Here is a 20,550-nt window from a genome sequence, read left to right on the forward strand (position 1 = left end):
TTTTTTGTTCTCATAGGTTCATGTAAATTCGGCAGCCACGAAGAGGTTTCACTTCCACATCAATGGAATAAAAAAATAGTTGATGATCGTATATTGTGACAATTTATGCTTAAGAAATTCTACCATTCTCAAATCTACACACGGATTTACAGGGATATTGACAGCCTTCAGCCAGAAGTTGATGTATATACGTATATTGAACTTCTTTCGCACCGTACGTAGCCAACCGTGCTAATCATGACAACGACGGTGATGACAGTGAACGGAAGTCGGTGCCCGTCCTTATTGCTTGCCGGCTTCCGTGTGCCACGCAGCCAAGGGCCGCACCAACGTGGACCTGCGAGAGCGGCTGTCGTCGGGCGAGGGCGGCGGCAAGGCTATGGTGCTGTTCCGGAGCAAGAGTGGCGGCGGGAAGGTGGCGGCTCCGAGCCGACACAACTCCACCAGCAGCCTGCCCAGCCTGAGCGCCTGCCCTGAAGACGCCGCTCCAGCCGGCGGCAGCCGTGACTCCCAGCAGGTGTGCAAGTCGACAACGCGGCCGCGAGCTACGGCCTGATACGAATGTCGCACCGGTTGCCGACGATGTATATACAATAGAGCGGTGGTGACGTATGGGCAATGTTTGTGATGCTTCCCGCTCCCACAGGCGTCCGATGCCGCTGCGAACAAATTCAGGAAGTCGGGAAATGGAAAGTCTGGGCGCAAGGAGCGCATTGGCCAGCTCAGCAGCTCCGTGTCCAGCATACCCTCCCAGGCCCTGTCTTCAGGTAGACCGTGACTTGTCTGCTTTCTCTACATTTCTGTCTCGTACACTTATTTTTTTCCACTGCACAACAGAGCCGTTCCGGGGCCGTTCCGGGGCCGTTCCGGGGCCGTTCCGGGGCCGTTCCGGGGCCGATCCGGGGCCGTGCTGAGCTATCCCGCGGTGTTGGCTCACGAGTCGCCAGGTTGTCTTTCCACTTTAGAATCAAAGAAGCTGTGCCACTGAGGTCACGTGCACCGAGACTCGTCGAGACTCGTGGAGATCACACCCTCACACAGAATGTGTTATTCACTCCGATTGCTCAGTCTCGAGCTATAAACTATACAGGCGTCAGGGTCGGGATCGAACCCCCGACATCCTGTATAACCAGGCGAGGGAGTTCACATCTCATCACCACGACGTGTCTTGCGAGACCACCATCTGGTTCCACCTTTGCACTGCTTGATGTTATCTCTTTGCTTTTCATTTGCTTTTTGATAACATGAGGATATAATTTACATAAATTATAAATTCGTGATTCTTATGCACATGATTCAGTGTATATACCACGAGCATAAAAATATGTTTTGATGTGAACATTGTATGTGATGATACTGCATTGGCAGTGGTGCCCAAGTTCAATTAACAAACAACACATTTGTTAATTACACTATCTTTAAAGAACAAATTATAATTGGTGGCATTTCAGGCAATGGGCCCTCTTCATAGCACTGTATTTTTTATGACATTTCACTCCCTTTGTCTCTCCACAATAATTATGCGATTTGTGTCCATGTCACGAGCTCCAGAATCCATTCGGACCTCGTGCAGTGCAATACAATCCCTTTATGTTGGATAGCAGCGAGCGGACACATTTATCCGAGCTGCCTCTAAAAGCCCGCCTACTGACCCCTGGGTGCCCGTGATATTCTCGTTTCGAAGCAGGCTCCCACAAGCCCTCGGGAATCCCTCCAGCAACCACTGCCGAGGCGCGTCCTGGGAACAACAGCAGCAGCAGCAGGGTGTCCCCCACGCAGCGACGCAGTGGCACCGCGCCAGCTCCACTGGCGAGGATGGCCACCAAGGTCGAACCATCCACAGCCCCGGCGGCCGACGGACCCAACCAGAAAGCCTCCCGGCCGCTGCCGGCCAAAGTGTCCAAGATTCCCACTCACGCGAGCCACGCGACCTCCCGGACAGCCACTTCCAATGGCCCAAAGCACTAGAGCCTTGTTTCGAAGGCGGCACGTTGTTTGGAATTCCCATTTTTGTTGGACGTACGTACGTACATATGTTGAAGTTCTTTCGCACCGTACGTAGCCTACCGTGCTACTCAGAGGTGCGGGCGAAGGACAACAAACTAAACGCGAAAAGCAGCTCGATATAAATGAGTTTTCAATTTAAAATGTGAAGACATATAATATATTTTACAGCAGTTTGACCATAGTGAAGCCAGTCTTAACTGGGAGAATTCTACGTCCGAGCATATTTGATACCCACGATTCCACCCGAGAAAATTCCTGCAAGAACCAACAGTCTTCTATGGGTGGTTCCCCTGTTAAAATATCCAATCAATTGAATGAGATCCTTACAGGAAAACGGCTATGGATGACTCGTGCAATAAGATTAATTATTATTATTTTATTATTATTTCCCTTCTACGTGACTTTACCGAAAGAACCAAGAATATGAATCCCTGCAGTCACGAAAGCTTTAAATCGAAATTTAAGCTATATCTGCAACAGAATCTCAATAGAATCCCATCTTATTGCACGAGTCATCCATAGCCGTTTTCCTGTAAGGATCTCATTCAATTGATTGGATATTTTAACAGGGGAACCACCCATAGAAGACTGTTGGTTCTTGCAGGAATTTTCTCGGGTAATTATTATTTCCCTTCTACGTGACTTTACCGAAAGAACCAAGAATACAGATATAGCTTAGCTAAGCATTGGCAATGTCATCCTATCAATAGGCCAAAATCGCCACTGCAATGCATTACTATGCTTCGAGCATAGAATTGGGCCGATTCCACGTTAATTGCAATGTGGCATTGAGGATACGAGGTCCCATAGGACCTGGATGGGCTAGTGGAGGCTGTCCCAGGGACGGTGCTTACCCACATCTGTTTCAGGATATCGCCAAGCCTAGCAAGGCAAGGCAGGCCCCACTAGCCCTACTCTCTCACCTGTATGATATGATACAATTAGGGTGGAATTGGCCAAGTTTAATACAATAGACATTTGCACATGGTCCAGAGTGGTCGTCTCAGAGATCTGGGTGTTAGTCCTGAACACGATGAGCACCCTGAGGAGCTCTAGTCCTGAATATGCTTGGATATTTACGTGCTCAATTAAATGTCAAATACTGCACTGGGAGGTAAAACATGTCCTTGTGAAAGTTTTTTAAGCAGGATCCTCTGTATGTCAGTGCATGACGAGAGCCTGGAAATGAAGTGGTTCATTATCTACAGGTCAACATCTGACCCACCAGAGTTACTGTTACTTGTGCATACAACAGCCAATATTATGTACTCTTACCTCTTACACACGTCATAGGGTATGAAGATTTCACATCAGAAAACAATATAATTGGACCCTAGCATACAGGCCTGTTAACTGGGATGTCAACATTCTATTGAGTTTCTTTTTCAGTAAAATAACACTACTAACTTTGAACTCCAGTGAACTCGATTACCTCTGGGTGGATTAACTGGCTTGTGGACTAACCTTGCTTGTGGCGTATAAAAATGTTTACACATGCCCAAGTTTCATTATTAGCTGGTCCTTAATCTTGAAGGGACAGCGACTCAGTGCAAACCAATCGACAAGTAAACCCATTGCTTTAATATAAACATACGATGCACTGTCAACTATTCTACATAGGTAAACACTTTTATCATATAAATTACATGTTTAGCATTATCCGTTTTTTGTGTTACCAGTGCCACTCCTCCACACCATTTTCCAAGATAATCCAGTTAAATGCAAGATAACCACCTTGAGGCATATGAAATGTGATCTTACCTTCACTGCCATGGGTATGTCGCTTTACCTTTTAGGCATCGGTGATACTATTTCATGAGATTTAATGAATTGTTATTGATGACACTGTATTGCCACTAGAGAATTATGCATTCGTGCAAATAACTATTTTCCCTGTGGGTAGTAACTGCACCACGTTCCAAAAGCAATACTCGCAAGGTACAAATTAAAGGCGTGTGAATTTATATCGACTGGAATGCACGACTCGTAGAGTTCATTTGTTGCAGAACCACTGGCTGATTGTAAAACAAGTATTTAAAGAAACCACAGCTCCTCTAGCTTGAGATAAGTTTATATATATTGGGGGAATGTTTTAATGGTAGTGGTTTAACGCTAACTGTAACTTATTTTAAGGATATTGAATGATGGCGATGTCAGAAATGGGAACGTTTGTGGGCATTTGTTTTGTAAATAGCTACCAAAGCCTGGTCGACATACACAGACCAATGTTATCTCTCTTTAACTGTGAAGTATTGTGCACGCACAAAGCATGAATTCCCCCGGGAATGCAATTAGACAACGCCATTATTGATGCGCATTTGCACATGGAAGCATTGGGACACCACGTGACCATGCTGGTACTTCACAGGTAAAGGGATAAGTCGGCACTGGCTGGTATCCCATCGTATATTCAGATATCTCTAGAAAGCTCACACTGCAATGAATGTCATAGTTTTATCATGTGTTATGTATCTTAAGCGAGTGGTTTTAGCTTTGGGACTATTAAGTAGCTGCAATGTGATATCAGGAAATGTTAATATTGTCTGTGCTGGCATTTGCCGTAGTTGTGCCGATGTTCGTTTAGAGCAGTGTGGAAATCAGAGCCCCAGGTTGATCAAGTCGCACTCTGTGGCTTTGCAATATTGTTCAATATAATCAAATCACTGAAAAAGTTTGCTTTTTTTTTAAATAAGATTTTTAACTTGTAACATTTTTACAATTATACTACGCATTATAATGGGTCGTAGGATGCATGTCCCACATCATATTGCCAGATGTTAAGGTCTTAGCTATATGGGTGTTTGCTCTTTCAAAAATAAAGGTACAGAATGACAAAACTCACCGCTGTTTTCTTTTATATTTCTTTCAAAATACCATTTGGCACTTAATATACATTGAAAACATGAAAATTAAAACACAATTCCAAAGTCTGGAATTACAATATGTGGGAGCTTAGCGTAAACATGATTACACTAATTGTACAACTACAAAATATTGTATACGAGTATAAAAGGATAGATAGTTTTAATAAAAAATGCCAACCATAAATAAAGTAGCATACAAATGAGCTGTACCATGCCACAATTTGCACATGTCCTTCATGGGAAAGCCAGGATTGAAGACACTTGTAAACAAAGTTATATTTTACGAACAAAGACAATCCTGTTTTAAAGTATGCTCACAGCAAGAGCTGACTGCACTTCAGAGTGTTATACATGAAAACAAAAATTCCAAATAATTATCCCCCCAAAAATCTCCACAACAAAAAAACAACCATTACCTGGTCATAGCGATCATTAAAATATCAGCATAAAAATAACACGCAGTTTATGCTTGCAGAGATACTAAGAGTAAACAAGTTGGGCACATCCTTGCAGCCAGCCTGGGCCCTTTCGAGCCAAAACAGAATGCTGAGATTGTATCCCCAACTCACTACGTATAGAGACAACTGTTTACATACTCGATTGTCTAATATAGTCCCAACGTAAGGACGTGTTCCACAAGGCAAACAATTCATTTGACATTCTCAAGTATTTGAGCAATGCTATTACCACCACTTTCCACCGTCTATGAAAATGCTCATTCAATGCCATTTGGAGCACTCGTTCTGCCTCCATTGGCAGCGGGAGAGGGGAATGCTTACGAATGAGTCTTGGCTGGGTGAGCATAGGCACCTGTATAACAGCGGGTTTCCCCACAGCCAGCAGAATGGCATGGTAGCCGAGGCACCATCACACCGCGGACAGCTCCATCGGGGGTCTGACCTAGCCCCTCCTTGACAGGATTTTTGGCAGAGTCTTCATTGAGACGGAGCCTTCGGTGTCTGGCAACTCAGCCACGTTGCACGCTCTGCTGGCGAAAGGAAACTAATGACGACAACACAGACGTCATCGCGTGCCTCCTCTCCAGTTGGATGAGCTAGTTATTATTTAGAGTTGCATTTTTTTACCCAGTGGCAATATGGCCTTTTCATTGCCAAAAGATTTAGGCTTAAAGTATTTTATAACACTGCATATACCCTGATGGATAGTTCAGATACTCAATTCAATGCAAGATGAAGAAAGGAAGAGGTTTGACCCAAGGGTTGTGTGTGTGTTGGGTATCTTAAAAGGTTACGTTGTGTAGCAATGTGCTTTGAAGATTTATCATGAATGATACACGAAGAACAAAGATTAATTTTCAGAACATTAGAAGGTTTTCCGCACTAATGGCCAGCTTAGGTTCTAGTATATTGGATTGGAGGGCGACGCTTTGTATCCATGTTGGTAAAATTTTGTTTTTCTAAAAAAATATTAAAATTTGTAGGACCCTGACATTTCTGAACCATTATTGTAACTGCAAAACAAATTGACTTCTGGTACCTACACAGCACTGGCAATGAAACCACATGTATGGGGCAATTTTTCAAGTCTAAACTACATGAGACAAATCTTTGCACATTTTGTAATCTTGCATTCGCTTACTAGTCTCTCTACGTGGATTGCATTGCATTAAGGTGAAGTGTGAAATACAAATTAGTTTGTCCTACTGAGGGCAACCCTGCTGCTGCTGCTCCACACTGCTCACATTTCTGTCCATGAATCGTAGGTTAGAATATAAAAAACGCTTCGCACTTTCGTGATTTTACCGAAAGACCCAAAGAGTATGAATTCCTACAGTCACGAAAGCTTTGAGTCAAGATGTAATTAGTTTGTTGAATTAGAATGCTAAGCATGATTTATCCATGGGATGGTTCAGCGATGTGGATGCTTGATAGGTATACATTGCGCCAAGTGCTTTAGGCCTGCAGGTAGGTGTGGGCCTTCTGCAGGCCTTCCTTGAGGAACTTCAGGTAGGTCGTGCTCGTTGGGTCCAGGAACTCGGCTGGGAGGTCCGGTGTCAGGTCCTCTGCTTTCACAGCGGTGGCATCCAAAAAGTCATTGGCATTGATGCAATGGACCTGGAACATTGACACAAGAATATGGGGAGGGGCTTAATATGCGATGACCGCTGCATATATGTACATGGATAATAGTCAGTATTGAATAATGCACGTGCTAAGTATATATAGTAAAAAGCACAGCGATGTGGTTGACGAAAGGTGGAGTGACAACAAGAAAAATATTAAATGTAAAAGTGTTCGCCTTCCAGTTGCAAGGCTAAAGGTTGTGGCATTTATGACACGGAGAGAAAAAAACAACACAATAGCAAGATTGGGTTGCCACCTTGTCCCAGTATTCCCAGAAAGTCCTCTTTCCTGGGAAATTTGTATCGTTCTCCCCTCTTCTGTTAGTGTAAGATATTCTTATTCCCATCACATGTCCTATTTTATTGTACCTCAAGAGGTGGCAACCCGAGGTGTAAGAGAGGAATCAATTCTTCCCACGATCCAATTCCAACACGAGAGCTGTAAAGAAAACAAGACCTACCACTGTCCCGTTTGGCAGGGCAATCATCATCTCCACTGGGAATGTGTATTTTGCGAGGTGCAGCGTCGCCCATTTCGCATGCTCCACTTGCTCTTCCTGCTTCTGTAACAGAAATAAAACAGGAATGCTCGCAGTCAGAATAAAACACCTTCAATCCAGCAGAACTTCATGTCATGATACAAACACATTATTCATTTAGTTATTTAGAAAGTGCCGAATTTAAAGGAGAGTTTTGCATTGAAATGTTTGGCCAGTTATATTTTAAATAATTTTTGCTTTTTGGAGGAAACTGGGGGTAACTGGAGAAAAACCCATGCATACAAGGGGATCTAACATTCAAAGGTCTAAACAGATCGGATCACCAACCCATTTGCTATACTGCCATCTTCAGGAAACCTCGCAGCCCAGAAGGATTTGGCGTTTCAGATATGTACATTATACACAATCCTGTGTGTAAAGCACTTGATAAGATGCATGCACCAAAGCACCCAGCGTTAAAACACGGACGGGTACGGTACGTGAGAGTACACCACAGCAAACGAAGGAAGAATAACTTTGGAAAAGAGTCGGGGATCTTTCCCGCACCTCCGATTAGCACGGTTGCCTACTTACAGTGGGAAAGGAGTTCAACATACATACACGTGCTAGCAAACGAAAAAGCAACGTCTGATGGAAGACAGCCAGATTGCATTCACCTGGATGGTGTGCATGTAGTGCTGCCTTTTACACAAACAGAGATTCGAGCAGAAATGGCAGCAACAGCCGAAGATGGCAGGCGTCGTTGATATCGACGTTGACGAGGCGAGAAAGTGACAGAGACACAGGGACGACGCGTCGCACCTTCAGGTCCTCCAGGTCCTTGACCAGCGACCAGCTGCTGATGAAGTTCTCGCTCAGCAGGGCGAGGACGGGCAAACTCTCCAGGGCAGTCTCCCGGAGAGTTCGCCCCGAACCTGCCCACACAAAAACGCCGAGGGGGCACGAGCGTCAAACACCGACACCGTCAAGAGACTAAAAGGTAGCGTTCGTTCGTGCTGCTCGTCAAGATGTCAATTGCCCTTAAAATAAGCGCGTGTAACACTCAATAGCGAAGATGTGAATGCTTGCCATGTCAAGTTGCCAAGTTCAGATTTGTCTCTGGGACACAGAATTTTTCAAAAATAATGTGTATAAATAAAGTGATATATAAATAGTGATCGACTTGCAATTGGAAGGTTGCGAGTTCAGGGGTTGACCCAGGCCTCCATTATTAAAATGTGTGGGGAAAATAGACAGTGGTAGTCTGAGGATAACACTGGCCCACATCACAGCAATGTGGAATTTCCACTGCTGTTCATGGCTGGGGATGATTATCCCCCCCTACGCTCAATGGAGCAGGAAATCATTTTGACTTTTGACCCTGTAAAATTTGTAAAAGCCAGTATCAACACCAACCTCAGCAGGATTGGTCATCCAACGCTCCCCAGAGTAATATGGAGTGGACTAGCTTGTCTTCTGCCTTTGCTTTTTCAAAGGCTTCCGTGAAAGGATGATATTGAATCTAACAGACAGAATAAACAAGTATACAGTACAGAATAAGCACTTCAAGTAAAATGAAGAATTCATCCATGTAATATAAATGGTAATACAACATCACATTAGGTCAGCACTGCCATTAACAATACATTGATTTCCCTTGGCATGAACATCAGCCGTGAGTTTATAGCATAATTTTAACAATCAATGTGAAAAAAAAATGTTTAGCGATTTTAGTAAAAATTTGTATTAAAATTTGACGGAAATTTGTGAAAACTCACCTTTGTCAACAACCCTGCCTTAAATGAAAAATATATAAATAGGCGACATTGTTGGCAATGTCTCTGCTTCATAGGACATGAGTGATGTTGCATTGTTGTGTACGTGTTGCAAGCAGTGTTGTTGACGAATGTGTCAAATTTGTTGTTATTTGTGCTTTTGCAGCCTGGTATACAGGAGAGGTTGTGGATTCAATCCTGACCCCGACGCCTTTATATTTGTAGTTTGCATATTCTTCCCGTGGTCACGTAAAATATTCTCTGGGTTCTCCGGTTTTTACCTCCACATTTATAACCAACATGCGTTATGAGTATTTGGCTGCTAGAAATTTCCACACAATGAGCCTCTTCGTTGAGCTATCATCTGTGGCCAGGTCGCTTCTGAAAAAGAGCTATATAGCTCAGTGGGCCTTACCTGGTAAAATAAAAATAGTTTCTAGTTTTTTTATCGTTTATAGTTTAAATTAGCCCACGTGGCATGTGTTCAGCACCAAAGCCATGATCCAACCCAGTGCTTACCTTCTTGAATGGATACATGGCGACCTCCATTTGTCTGTAGGCTTCCTGGAAGCTGATCTCTGACCGCCACTCAATGTTATCAAACACAAACTGGATGGGCTCCACGTCCGGGTCGCTCGTGTTAATCGCGTTGCCGTTTTCATCGTAAATCAGCGCTGGCACTGAAGGACCTTCAGCAACCAGCTCCATCTGCAAATTCAAGAGAGAGGGCATCTGTAATTTGCTGCCCATTATCATCATCATACATTTTTATTCATCAAGTACTATATATTTTGATTGCTAAAGAAATGTAAATTATTATCGTATTCATCATCAGCCTTGGTCAATCCACTGCTGGATGAACATCTCCTCAAGCTGCTGCCACCTCTCCCGATCCTGCAATGTAATAATCCACCGAGCACTTGCACACGATGGTGGACATTCTCTGGGATACATTCATTATCATTTTAAAATCTCTAACAGGTCTCATAACCCAACGAATAATCTCCCGTATACGAGCTGCATCTCAACTAGAATGTGAATGTGCAATAGAGATGTACCATTATTTCATTTATACCCTGGTAGTCTCTATCAGTCACTGCATAATGGTCAAGTAAAGTACATTTTATTTTTGCTTACACACATGGCGCCTGCCTGGCACAAATCTGCCACTAAAAGCGGAATCACATTAAAACTCAAACATAAAAAAATACCCTTTCACGCAAATGTATACCTGAAAGAATTTATATTTATATTTTAACGCTCAAATCATAATCATCCCTTGTGTTTTTTTATCAGCAACACACCTTTGGCATGAATCCAATATCCACTTCCATGTTGCCCTGATCCATGGAGCCAAACAGCCACTCCATGTCCACGTTCAGGGACCTGTGAAGTTTCAAACAAGAACAGGTATTTCAACGTACATTACCAACACCTGTCCAATTGTCACGCGTATGCTTGGGTGTAGCTCTCCCAAGTCAATTCTTCAAAGTCTACTCGTCTTAACCGCTACGTTTTCAAACACTTTCGCTGCTCAAAATCATTCTAGTTATTTTGAGCAGCTAAAGTGCTTGAAAACATAGCAGGCTTTGATCTCAGTAAGATAATTAAGCACGAACAAATTATCAATTGTAACAGATTTTTAAGCTTACGACACAAGCATTAAATATTCAGTGTAAGAATCGATTATATTAGTTGCGATTTACATATTCACAGAAACCCCGGGGGTTTATGTAAATGTTGCCGCCACTAGAATTTGTACATGTACCACAATCGTGGAATAAAATGTTCTTTAATTCAATTTGAACACAAACTTGAGACCTACTTCAGCATTGTTTCTTGCTGTGGTTGTTCCATCAGATGAAGATTGCTTGTGTTGCGATCAAAACGTCATGGTTTGTTTTATTTTATTTCTACCTACGTGACTTTACCGAAACAGAGGATAAAAATTGAGACAATTCAGTGAATTGTACCAGGGGAGAAGATGGCAGTATTACATCACTAAAAACTATACAATTTGTATTTTACCAGGTAAGGTCCACTGAGTACGTATGTTGAACTTCTTTTGCACCGTACGTAGCCCACGGTGCAAATAGAAAGGTGCGGCTTATCATGTGAAAATTTACATCAGCCAAATATTCTCAACACATGTTTCTAAACGTCGAGGGAAAACTGGAGGACCCAGAGAGAAATCCACGTGACCACGGGGAGACCATGCAAACTCCAAATATACACGTGTCAGGGTCAGGTTCGAACCCACAATCTTATGTATACCAGGCGAGGTAGTGAACATCTCGTGGCCACGGCACCCCAGGTATACAATGGATCAAAGCACTTAAATTACTGCAGATTTTTTCATCAAGTGGATTACGCTTTCCTGGCAGAACCTCATACTAGTTTGCAGAAACGTTATTTTAAAGGCTCTTTAACAAATTGTATTACATTTATCACTGCTGAATTTCAGATGGTAGTCCTTAATATCGTATACAAATATAAAATCTGATATTGAAACATTAAAAAAATAATGAAAGAAGAATTTGCACTGGCTAAAATATCGACAGATTTGTATAAACTTTTGTTTTTGAGCCTAAGCCCACAAACATCAAACATTGTACCTGCACCTTTGGAAGTGGGCTTCATAAGCCAAATTTCCTGTAACTATACTTTGTGGGTATTTTTAATAGTCTGATGCTGAAGCTCATAAGAGAGTAGGTGAAGCCTGCTTTTCAATTTTGCTAACCTTATTTTTTGTGTATTATATTCTAGTTTTGAAAAATGTTTTGGTCTACAATCATTTCCTTACCGAGGGAAGTCTACAGTACAGAAGGCACACTTCCCCCTTGTCATGATGGTGTTACTCGTGTTGTATATGTTCCCTCTGATGTGATTGTTGATGTTGGTTCAATTAAAAAAATGCCCATTTGTTCTGGTGCCTTGTAATGTACTACACTGGAAGAATTGTATAAATAAATTTTATATTATGATGATCCAAGATCCACGTCCTGCACAAAACTCTCTCGTGCTCTGTTGTCATCCCCGTTGACTTTGAGAACTGTGCACGTGCGACTACTCACCGATTGTTTGGCACAAACATGTGGAATGCGCGGACGTGGGAGGAGTCCCGTGCGATGGTCACATGTCCGGTGAACTGCGCCGGGGTGAACCAGAACGGGAAGGCGGGTGGTTCGTTGAGCTGGAACTCCGCATGAACCCTGTGGTGCACAGACGCAATGACAAATCCATCAACTGTGATCAATCCACTGCTGGACGAAGGCCTCTCCAAGCCGCCGCCTGAACATGGAGGGGTGGCGCAATGGACAGCGGACTTCATTATGATTCCGGTGACTTGAGTTTTATTCCTGGCCACGGCTAATGTTGGCGGTGATATCTCAACTGGTCCTTGGGCAGATCACCCCTTTCACCAACCGCCCTGACAACATGAAGTATGGTCAAACAACCCCAATGACACAGCGTAGGAAGGCCTCCATTCATAAGAAAAGTGAAAACGGGGTTATATATCAATCTACTATTCAAATTATTCTATGCCTTGAGCTTTCTGGCTGGCTCCTGGCTGATCTCCTCCCCACTCCAACAATAGGCCATTGGCACCAAAAACTACCTGGATAACTGGCAAATCCTAATTTTTTTTACGAGCAGAAGTTCAAAAGGCATCATGATATATCATAGCGACAACGAATGTGAGAGTAACAAATAAACAAGACTGACACGGTTAATTTAAAATTGCTCTAACTTTTCAGTTTATGCTCCTATAAATGCAAATATTTTGCCAGAATATTCTTTAAAACATCGAGTATAAAAAAAAAAACTCACAATACGCATTTTCTTGTCATATTATTAAATAAAATAGCGGATTACTTTTAGTGCTGAGTACAGGATTGTGCGTAGAACATTAAAATGACAGCGGTCTCTAATTTTCCATTGCAGAGAAAGGGGGGGTCAGTTTAAATAAAAATAGCATTTTATTTTGCTTAAATAAATTGACTCACTGGCCATTATCCACCAGAAACGGGTTTCACTTTAGCGGCCACTACTGGTGTTGCGTCCCAATTACTATTTATTTTATCTATTATTCAACAACATAAATAAATAAATACACGTAAAAGTGTGTATCCCGTTCACGAGTGAGATATGTTTTTTGTAAGATGTATCCAATTTAATTCCATCAGTTCATTTAAATAAACTGCACTTAAATGAGATAAAAGTTAGTATTTCAATGTTGTTCAGTTTGTCATTATAAAGAAACACCACACGTTCAACTTGAAACATACAAATGTGTAATTGCCATCTAAATATCTCCATTTAATAAGTTACACTAGTGGGTATATTTTAATTCATAACATTGGTTTCTAGAAACATTTAGGTAATACATTGTGAATGACTAACTCAATGGATGGTTCTTTAGAAGAGACCTTTCAAATCAAGAAAACGCGCTTTGCTTTTATGTTCGGTTGGAAAGTTGTCCTTTAGGTAGAAATGTAGAGACACGTATTTGTCCACTTCATCACAATGGCCTTCATGGAGAATGATTCAATACAAATGAATAGCATTGTTAAATGGCCTTTTGCATTTCGAATGTGAATGCCCAAAACGTGTCATGCACAAAAGTGACCTTACTGTTATGATAATAACAATAATCACCTTTTCATTCAACAATTTCTATTCATTTCAAAATTACAAGCGTTCTACAGGATATACCTGTAATGAACACAATCCTTAAACATCTAACAACCCATTCATCTATTATATTCACCCTCAAAGGCTTAATGTAAAGAAACAAGTTTTGCCAAATCTATTGCTGAATCATTAACATTATATTTTTGCAGGAAAGAGTTCGAATTTCTGAATAGATGTCATCAGCAGGTTATTGAATTGCTGCCAGAAGCGACGTTGAAAGACACACCCTTTTGAGAACAATGAGCCATCCCGTCACGCTGAAGACACAGCGTAGGATCGTCACACGTGGTTCACAAGCCCCATTCACGACCATCACCTTCACACGTACTTCACCAGCAGTTGTGAAACCTGAGCCGTACCTGAACACGATGTCGTAATACATGTCGCTCTGCGCGCGAATGCACGCCACGGAACCCTGGGGGGCGAAGCGTGACTTCACGAAGGGCCGTGGGTGAAGCATGCTCAGGAGCTTGGAAATGATGATCTGCCCCAGCATTGCACACGAACACAAACACACCCACGGTTAGCAGCATAAAACCATCGCAACGAGCGATATTATGCAGAACATGGGAATCCCGGCACGGAAGGGGATGAAACATTACACCAAGTCGCATTTGTTTAGTCAGGGTTCACATTTATACACCGATCCATTTCTGTATACCTACCCCCAATGATGTATTAGGGCGATCATTTTCTTTTCAACAGGTAATTGAATATTGTGAAAGCGACGGCTCCACATCTTACAGACGAAAGTGTTTGAAGATTGAATAAGTGGGTTGAGATTTGTGTGAGGCATGAAGAGGCTTTTAAATACAATGTTTTCTCGATAATTTTCCACTTCTTTAAAATTTTTCTGAGATAACTATAAATAGATCACCCAGTATATTTCAATCAAGTGTTTTACACTTACTTTAGGCTGGAAAGAAAACACCTGACAGTTAGTTCCCAGGGACTACACGCAGAAAATGGCACACATTGTGGACTGTCTGGAGTTGAACCCAGGGCCCTTTGGTTGTGGCTGAGCGAACATATCGCCACACCCCAAAGCTACACAATTGGGTGTGCACGTGCGCGATCGCACGCACACGCAAGAGGCAAGTGCATGTGAAATGTCACAGCAAGGATTCAACAAACAATACACCCCCCAGGTGTGACGAGGAAGGGGTCCACAGATGTCATGTCAGGCCACACTTAGCTTAAATGTTCTGTGGAGCCTACGAAAACGTAACTGATAGAAGCAACAAATCAAAACTGTGCTGTTTGATCTTTATAAAATGTGATTAATTCTCAAGAACAATAAGGATGCACATTACTGTGGCTTCATGTATCGTATCAGATTGACATCTAATGTTCCAAGCAGCTCAAGGGTGTGCAACTATTGTGGTCATTACCTCTTTTGCAACAGGCGGTGGTGGGTAGTAGCGGCTGTTGGGCAGATACCCGGTAAAGAGGTTCAGATCGTTGGGCACGATCCACCAGGCTTCCCCCAGCTCCAGGTCGCTCTTTGGGGGCAGAAACACCTTGAACTGGTTCGCGCCAAAGTGCTGACTTGGGGCCTCCGCCTTCTTCCAGCTGCGCAGACCGGCAAGGCAGCTCTGTCCAACCTGACAGCAAAACAAACCCAGCAACAGCTAAAGACAGAGGTGTATGCACTGTATGTTGAACATCTGTCGCACCATATGTAGCCAACCGTGGTAAACAGAGGTGTGGGGGAAGGACAACAAACTAAACATAAAAAAGGATGTATGTGGAGGGAGAGGTGGGGGGCAGTAGTTCGCACACTGCTCAGTTACTGTTCTCACCAGGTGAAGCCCAGGCATGGTGTAGATATCACTTGCCACTGATGCTAGCCGTGACCGGGAATCAATCTCAAGTCATCGGGTTCCTCGAACAATGCAAAAACCACAGTGCCGTGTCTCTCTCCAACATATAAGATATGTGACGGTTCATGCTCGTAGCCAATTAGCTAGTTGGTTGGGGTATGTGTATGGAATATTACTAGTGGCTGGGTTGGCTAGTTTGGGTCAGGGAACAATAGGGGGGCTAACGACACAGTTGTAGACAACCCTACAGCTATTCCCGCAATGCTTAAACACAGCCACCATTGATAACTAATTGTATTTCAATCCGAGTAGGCAGCCCTTGCTTGCGCTCACCCCCAGGAATCCGTCTCGGCTCTTGCTCATGGTCTCCATCAGCAGCGGCTCAAATCGAGCCAACATGGTGAGGCCCTCCCCCTGCGGGTCGGCCTCTTGCGTTCCTTCATACTCCGAAGGGGGCGGCCCTGCGGTAATCAAGGACACGTGGGCATTTTGCGAATTCCAGAGGCAGTCAAAGGGTTTATGAAAAACAATTACTGAGACACCAACTATTCATGTAAAAATAAAAACAAATGATAATTGGCATTGGGGTTGGATCGATTCCCTTACCGCTGCCCCCATCCAACCCCAGCAATGAAATGGAATTCTGAGATTCAGGGTCACGGTTTGATTAAAAAAGCTATTTTTAACATTACAGTGAATTGTAGTGCCTCTAAAAGCTGCAGGGGTGACATGAACCCATTAAATACAACATGAAATGACAATTTCAGTGGTTTGAAATTCCACTGCTGGATGAAAGCTTACTATGGGGTTCGTTTTACCAAAACGTCACCAAACTGATCAGTGTGGGTTGGTTAATGGGGCATCCACAACCGGTTTAGATATTACTCGGCACTTACACTGACCAGGACCAAAAATCTAACTCAAGTCACTGAGACCATAGCACAACATATAAAATATCGATGAATCCTTGTACCCTTCCACCGCAAAAAGGAAGACTGCAGAATTCTGAGAAATATGCGCAGGTCTGGTGTTTACCTATGATCTTGTCGACAATGGGCCGGAACTCCTCGGGGCTGATTTGCATGTCCATGTTGGTGTCCAGGGAGGTGAAAAGGAACAGCCCGTCATTGCCCAGTGTTCGCAGGGCCATTTCCTGCCAGGCAATTAGCGATTCAGCCACATTTGGTCACGGGCACACACGTACGCCACGTCAGCACACTCAGCCAGCAACACCGGCAGCACGCACAGAATTTTTTTGTAAACCCGCACCCAACCCAATAACAACCATGTTAGTTTTACTAGGTGCAAGAAAAACATTTGAATATAATACATGTGTATGTTATTGAACAAAAGCCGGATCAACATTTATATTTGAGGTTTGCTTCATGGTCATACGTGCCACCCATGCACGGAAACTTTTTTGTCTGCCCAATAAATTGTATTATGTATCGTGCATCAGTGCATGTACGTGTACATACGTGTGCAAGTGCATGTACTGTATATGCACGCTTGTCGACCCTGCATGTGCACGCTTTCAAATTTGCTTGGTGCTTGGATGCAAGAACGCCGGGTAAAACCAAGTGTTGTAGCAGTGCATGATGGCCAGGAGATGGCAATGGATATTTAAATTAATCTATGCAGAGCTTTAACTCTACACCCTTGTACGCATGAGTTTTGAATGGGTACACTAATATACAGTACTTGCACATACCAAAAGCTCATGAATAGAATTGGCAGAAAATTGTGATGTGGTTCTCACCCGATTGGACTCAGCGAGGGCTGCCGGAGCCAGCAACATACACTACTGTACTCCACTATTACTGCATCCATTTAACTAAAAGCAGCCATTTGCTAAGGTGGAAAATAGCCAGGCAAAAAATACAATGCATGATCATCCCATCAAAAGCCAGGCTTTTGATGTAATTGAGCACTTGGGAAGCAAGCCTTGGTGGGGATCACTACGTTTTGTGAAACTTCCACACATGCCTGGCTGCGAAAGGGCCAGGCATTGGTAGTGCAGCAAGTGGATTCCTGACCTATCTGTACAGACTTTAGAGCATTGCCCCTTTATAGGCAGTGGTTTTTCTGAGTACTCAAAGAAAAGTTTTCTCCAACACACATCTTCCTGAAGTGGAAATTTTTGCACACATACAGGACCCTACTTAGTCTTCACATTTTCAAAAAATTTACTGAATAACATTATTATTGATGTAACATAAGCAATATGCTGATGACAATAAACACCCAACTGCTGGCGATAGGTTCTAAAACGTTACCAACCTCTCGGTCGGTAACATCGTGAATGAACCTTCTGTAACAAAATACATAAATGTTCGACAACTGGAGGTGACGTCACCACAGCTCCTGTGCCAAGCTTGGTGCACATTCAGGCAACGTGATTGTCAAAGTCTTCCTGGCAGGTCACCAGACAGACGCAGGTGTTAACGGACTTGAGAACTGGCAGACCCGCAACCACCGTGCCAACGTGGCCACACAAAATCTCGTGGATATCGAAACACAAATAATTTCGATATCGTTAACAGTTCTTGCATATCCACTGCTGGATGAATGCCTCCCCATGCAGTCACATCCACCACGGTCCTGTGGTGATACCATCCATCTCACTCCCTTCACCAACCCGTACTGACCCACAAAGACACACGATAACGCCCACATGAAGACACACAAGCTCACACACATTCAAGTGGATATTGCACACATGGAAACAATCACAGACACAAAATCCCATAGTGACAACCAATCTGACCAACACACGATCACGTTAAGACACAATTCCAATGAGATATAAAGTCACACGAAGATCCCATCATATTTACATGGAGACGTACAACCTCACACACAGGGATAAACACCATCACATGCTGTACACATTGAGACACAATCACATGTAGACACACACCATCACATGTAGACACACAACATCACATGCAGACACACACCATCACATGTAGACACACACCATCATATGCTGTACACATTGAGACACAATCACATGTAGACACACACCATCACATGTAGACACACACAACATCACATGTAGACACACATGTAGACACACACCATCACATGTAGACACACACAACATCACATGTAGACACACATGTAGACACACATGTAGACACACAACATCACATGTAGACACACACAACATCACATGTAGGCACACACCATCACATGTAGACACACACAACATCACATGTAGACACACATGTAGACACACATGTAGACACACAACATGACATGTAGACACACACAACATCACATGTAGACACACACCTTCACATGTAGACACACATGTAGACACACACCATCACATGTAGACGCACACACACAACAACATGTAGACTCACATGTAGACACACACGTAGACACACACCATCACATGTAGACACACATGTAGACACACACGTAGACACACACCATCACACGTAGACACACATGTAGACACACACACACGGCAGCTGTGTGTGTGTTACCTGTCTCTCCATCACGCCCCTGTCCGCGTACAACTTCACAGCGGCCGCCAGGAGCGCAGCGCCGAGCGCGCAAGACACCCAGAGGGCGGCCGCCCTGCAGGAGGAGGCCCTGGAGGAGGTGGTGGAGGCCCTGGAGGACGTGGTGGAGGCCCTGGAGGAAGAGGAGGCCAACGTGGTGTCCCGCGCGCCCACGACGCGGCTGCCCACGTCTCTTCTCTTCCCCGTGTCGCCGTGGCCCACGGTCGCCATTGCGTTCACAACAACAACAACCACCACCCTTTAAAACAATAATAATAACAACAACACGGAGAACACTAAAGCCGCCGGGGCTGTTTGTGGCCAAAAGTGGTGGTGGTGGTGGGGGGCCTCATTCAGCCATCGCTGCTGCTGCTGTCACTTCGTCTCATTCGCCAGCGCCCTAACCACTCACGTTAGTCCACGACTCAGAGACATCGACTCAAAAACCCACAACCAAGGATCTCGTCGACCACCACCGCTGCGACAATAGCGGCCGGCGAAATGAGCGTGGGTCGGGTGTGTGTGTCAAATAAACCCTCGTCTGGAACTCAATTGTCTCTCTCTCTCTGGTGTGGCCACGGCCGTTTCCTGCCTTGCAGAAGTTACCAATGGCGAGGGATGTGCGTGTCACCCTCCCCCACGGCCACTCACGGCTCGTCTCTCTCTCTCTCGCCTGCAGTTCAATGCCCTGCCACTGGGGCCAGATATCGAGGTAAGGCGACCCTCTGCGGTTCAATCTTGTTGTGTTGTTGTTTGTTCGTGTGGTTTGCGTGATTTTGTGTTCGAACCACCTTAGCTAGCAAAATATGGGACAGTGGTTGGGGCCAAACAAGCACAAGCACAAGCCAACATCGGTTCTAAAATTGTAAATGATGTTGATTCACTCTTTAACACACCGGTGGGCTAAAGTCGTGAACTATTTATCTTGTGTAATCGTGAGACATTTTTTACTATATTCTTGGTTCTTTCAGTAAAGTCAAGTGACTTAATAAAATGATAAACAATTGTTTGATAATTTTATTATTTTATTATTTCCCTTCTACGTGACTTTACCGAAAGAACCAAGAATATGAATCCCTGCAGTCACAAAAGCTTTAAATCGACATTTTTTACTGTTTGGCCGTGTCGGGTGGTGGAGGGTTACGACACATTTAAAACTAACGTGATCTAGCCCAAAAACCTGTATTATGAATCGGTTCTATGTTTACTGCGTATAGAGACCCATACCTTAAAAGACAGGGCCCTTGCCTGTTACATTATAACTCATCACACCTACAGTGCTTGCCACAAATGAACCGCAGTACCTTGC

General features: G+C 43.7%; 2 protein-coding genes across 7 annotated transcripts in view; one reads left to right on the forward strand and one right to left on the reverse strand.

Annotated features, from left to right (window-relative positions):
* The window catches only part of LOC144722284 (uncharacterized), a 111,735-nt gene extending 106,887 nt beyond the window's left edge, over positions 1–4,848 (forward strand). For 5 of the 6 annotated variants that reach the window (XM_078600395.1, XM_078600391.1, XM_078600392.1 and 2 more), the window contains 3 exons: positions 315–517; positions 647–767; positions 1,685–4,848. In XM_078600395.1, the coding sequence (XP_078456521.1) occupies positions 315–517; positions 647–767; positions 1,685–1,968 (608 nt within the window). In that variant the 3' untranslated portion in view covers positions 1,969–4,848. The remainder of the gene's footprint in view (positions 1–314; positions 518–646; positions 768–1,684) is intronic. The other variant, XM_078600393.1, reaches the window with a different exon arrangement.
* SELENON (selenoprotein N) lies at positions 4,846–19,858 on the reverse strand. The gene is made up of 12 exons (XM_078600400.1): positions 19,224–19,858; positions 16,762–16,879; positions 16,060–16,187; positions 15,295–15,507; positions 14,263–14,387; positions 12,283–12,420; positions 10,513–10,594; positions 9,728–9,916; positions 8,850–8,955; positions 8,256–8,368; positions 7,416–7,517; positions 4,846–6,946 (listed from the first exon to the last, which is right to left on the reverse strand). The coding sequence occupies exons 1-12, from the start codon at positions 19,470–19,472 to the stop codon at positions 6,785–6,787; spliced, it is 1,725 nt and encodes a 574-aa protein (XP_078456526.1). The 5' UTR covers positions 19,473–19,858; the 3' UTR covers positions 4,846–6,784.
* Positions 19,859–20,550: the final 692 nt, after the last annotated feature.

This window comes from Lampetra planeri, chromosome 14 (genome assembly GCF_965212315.1).
Source record: "Lampetra planeri chromosome 14, kcLamPlan1.2.h2, whole genome shotgun sequence".
In the NCBI taxonomy this organism is placed as follows: domain Eukaryota; kingdom Metazoa; phylum Chordata; class Hyperoartia; order Petromyzontiformes; family Petromyzontidae; genus Lampetra; species Lampetra planeri.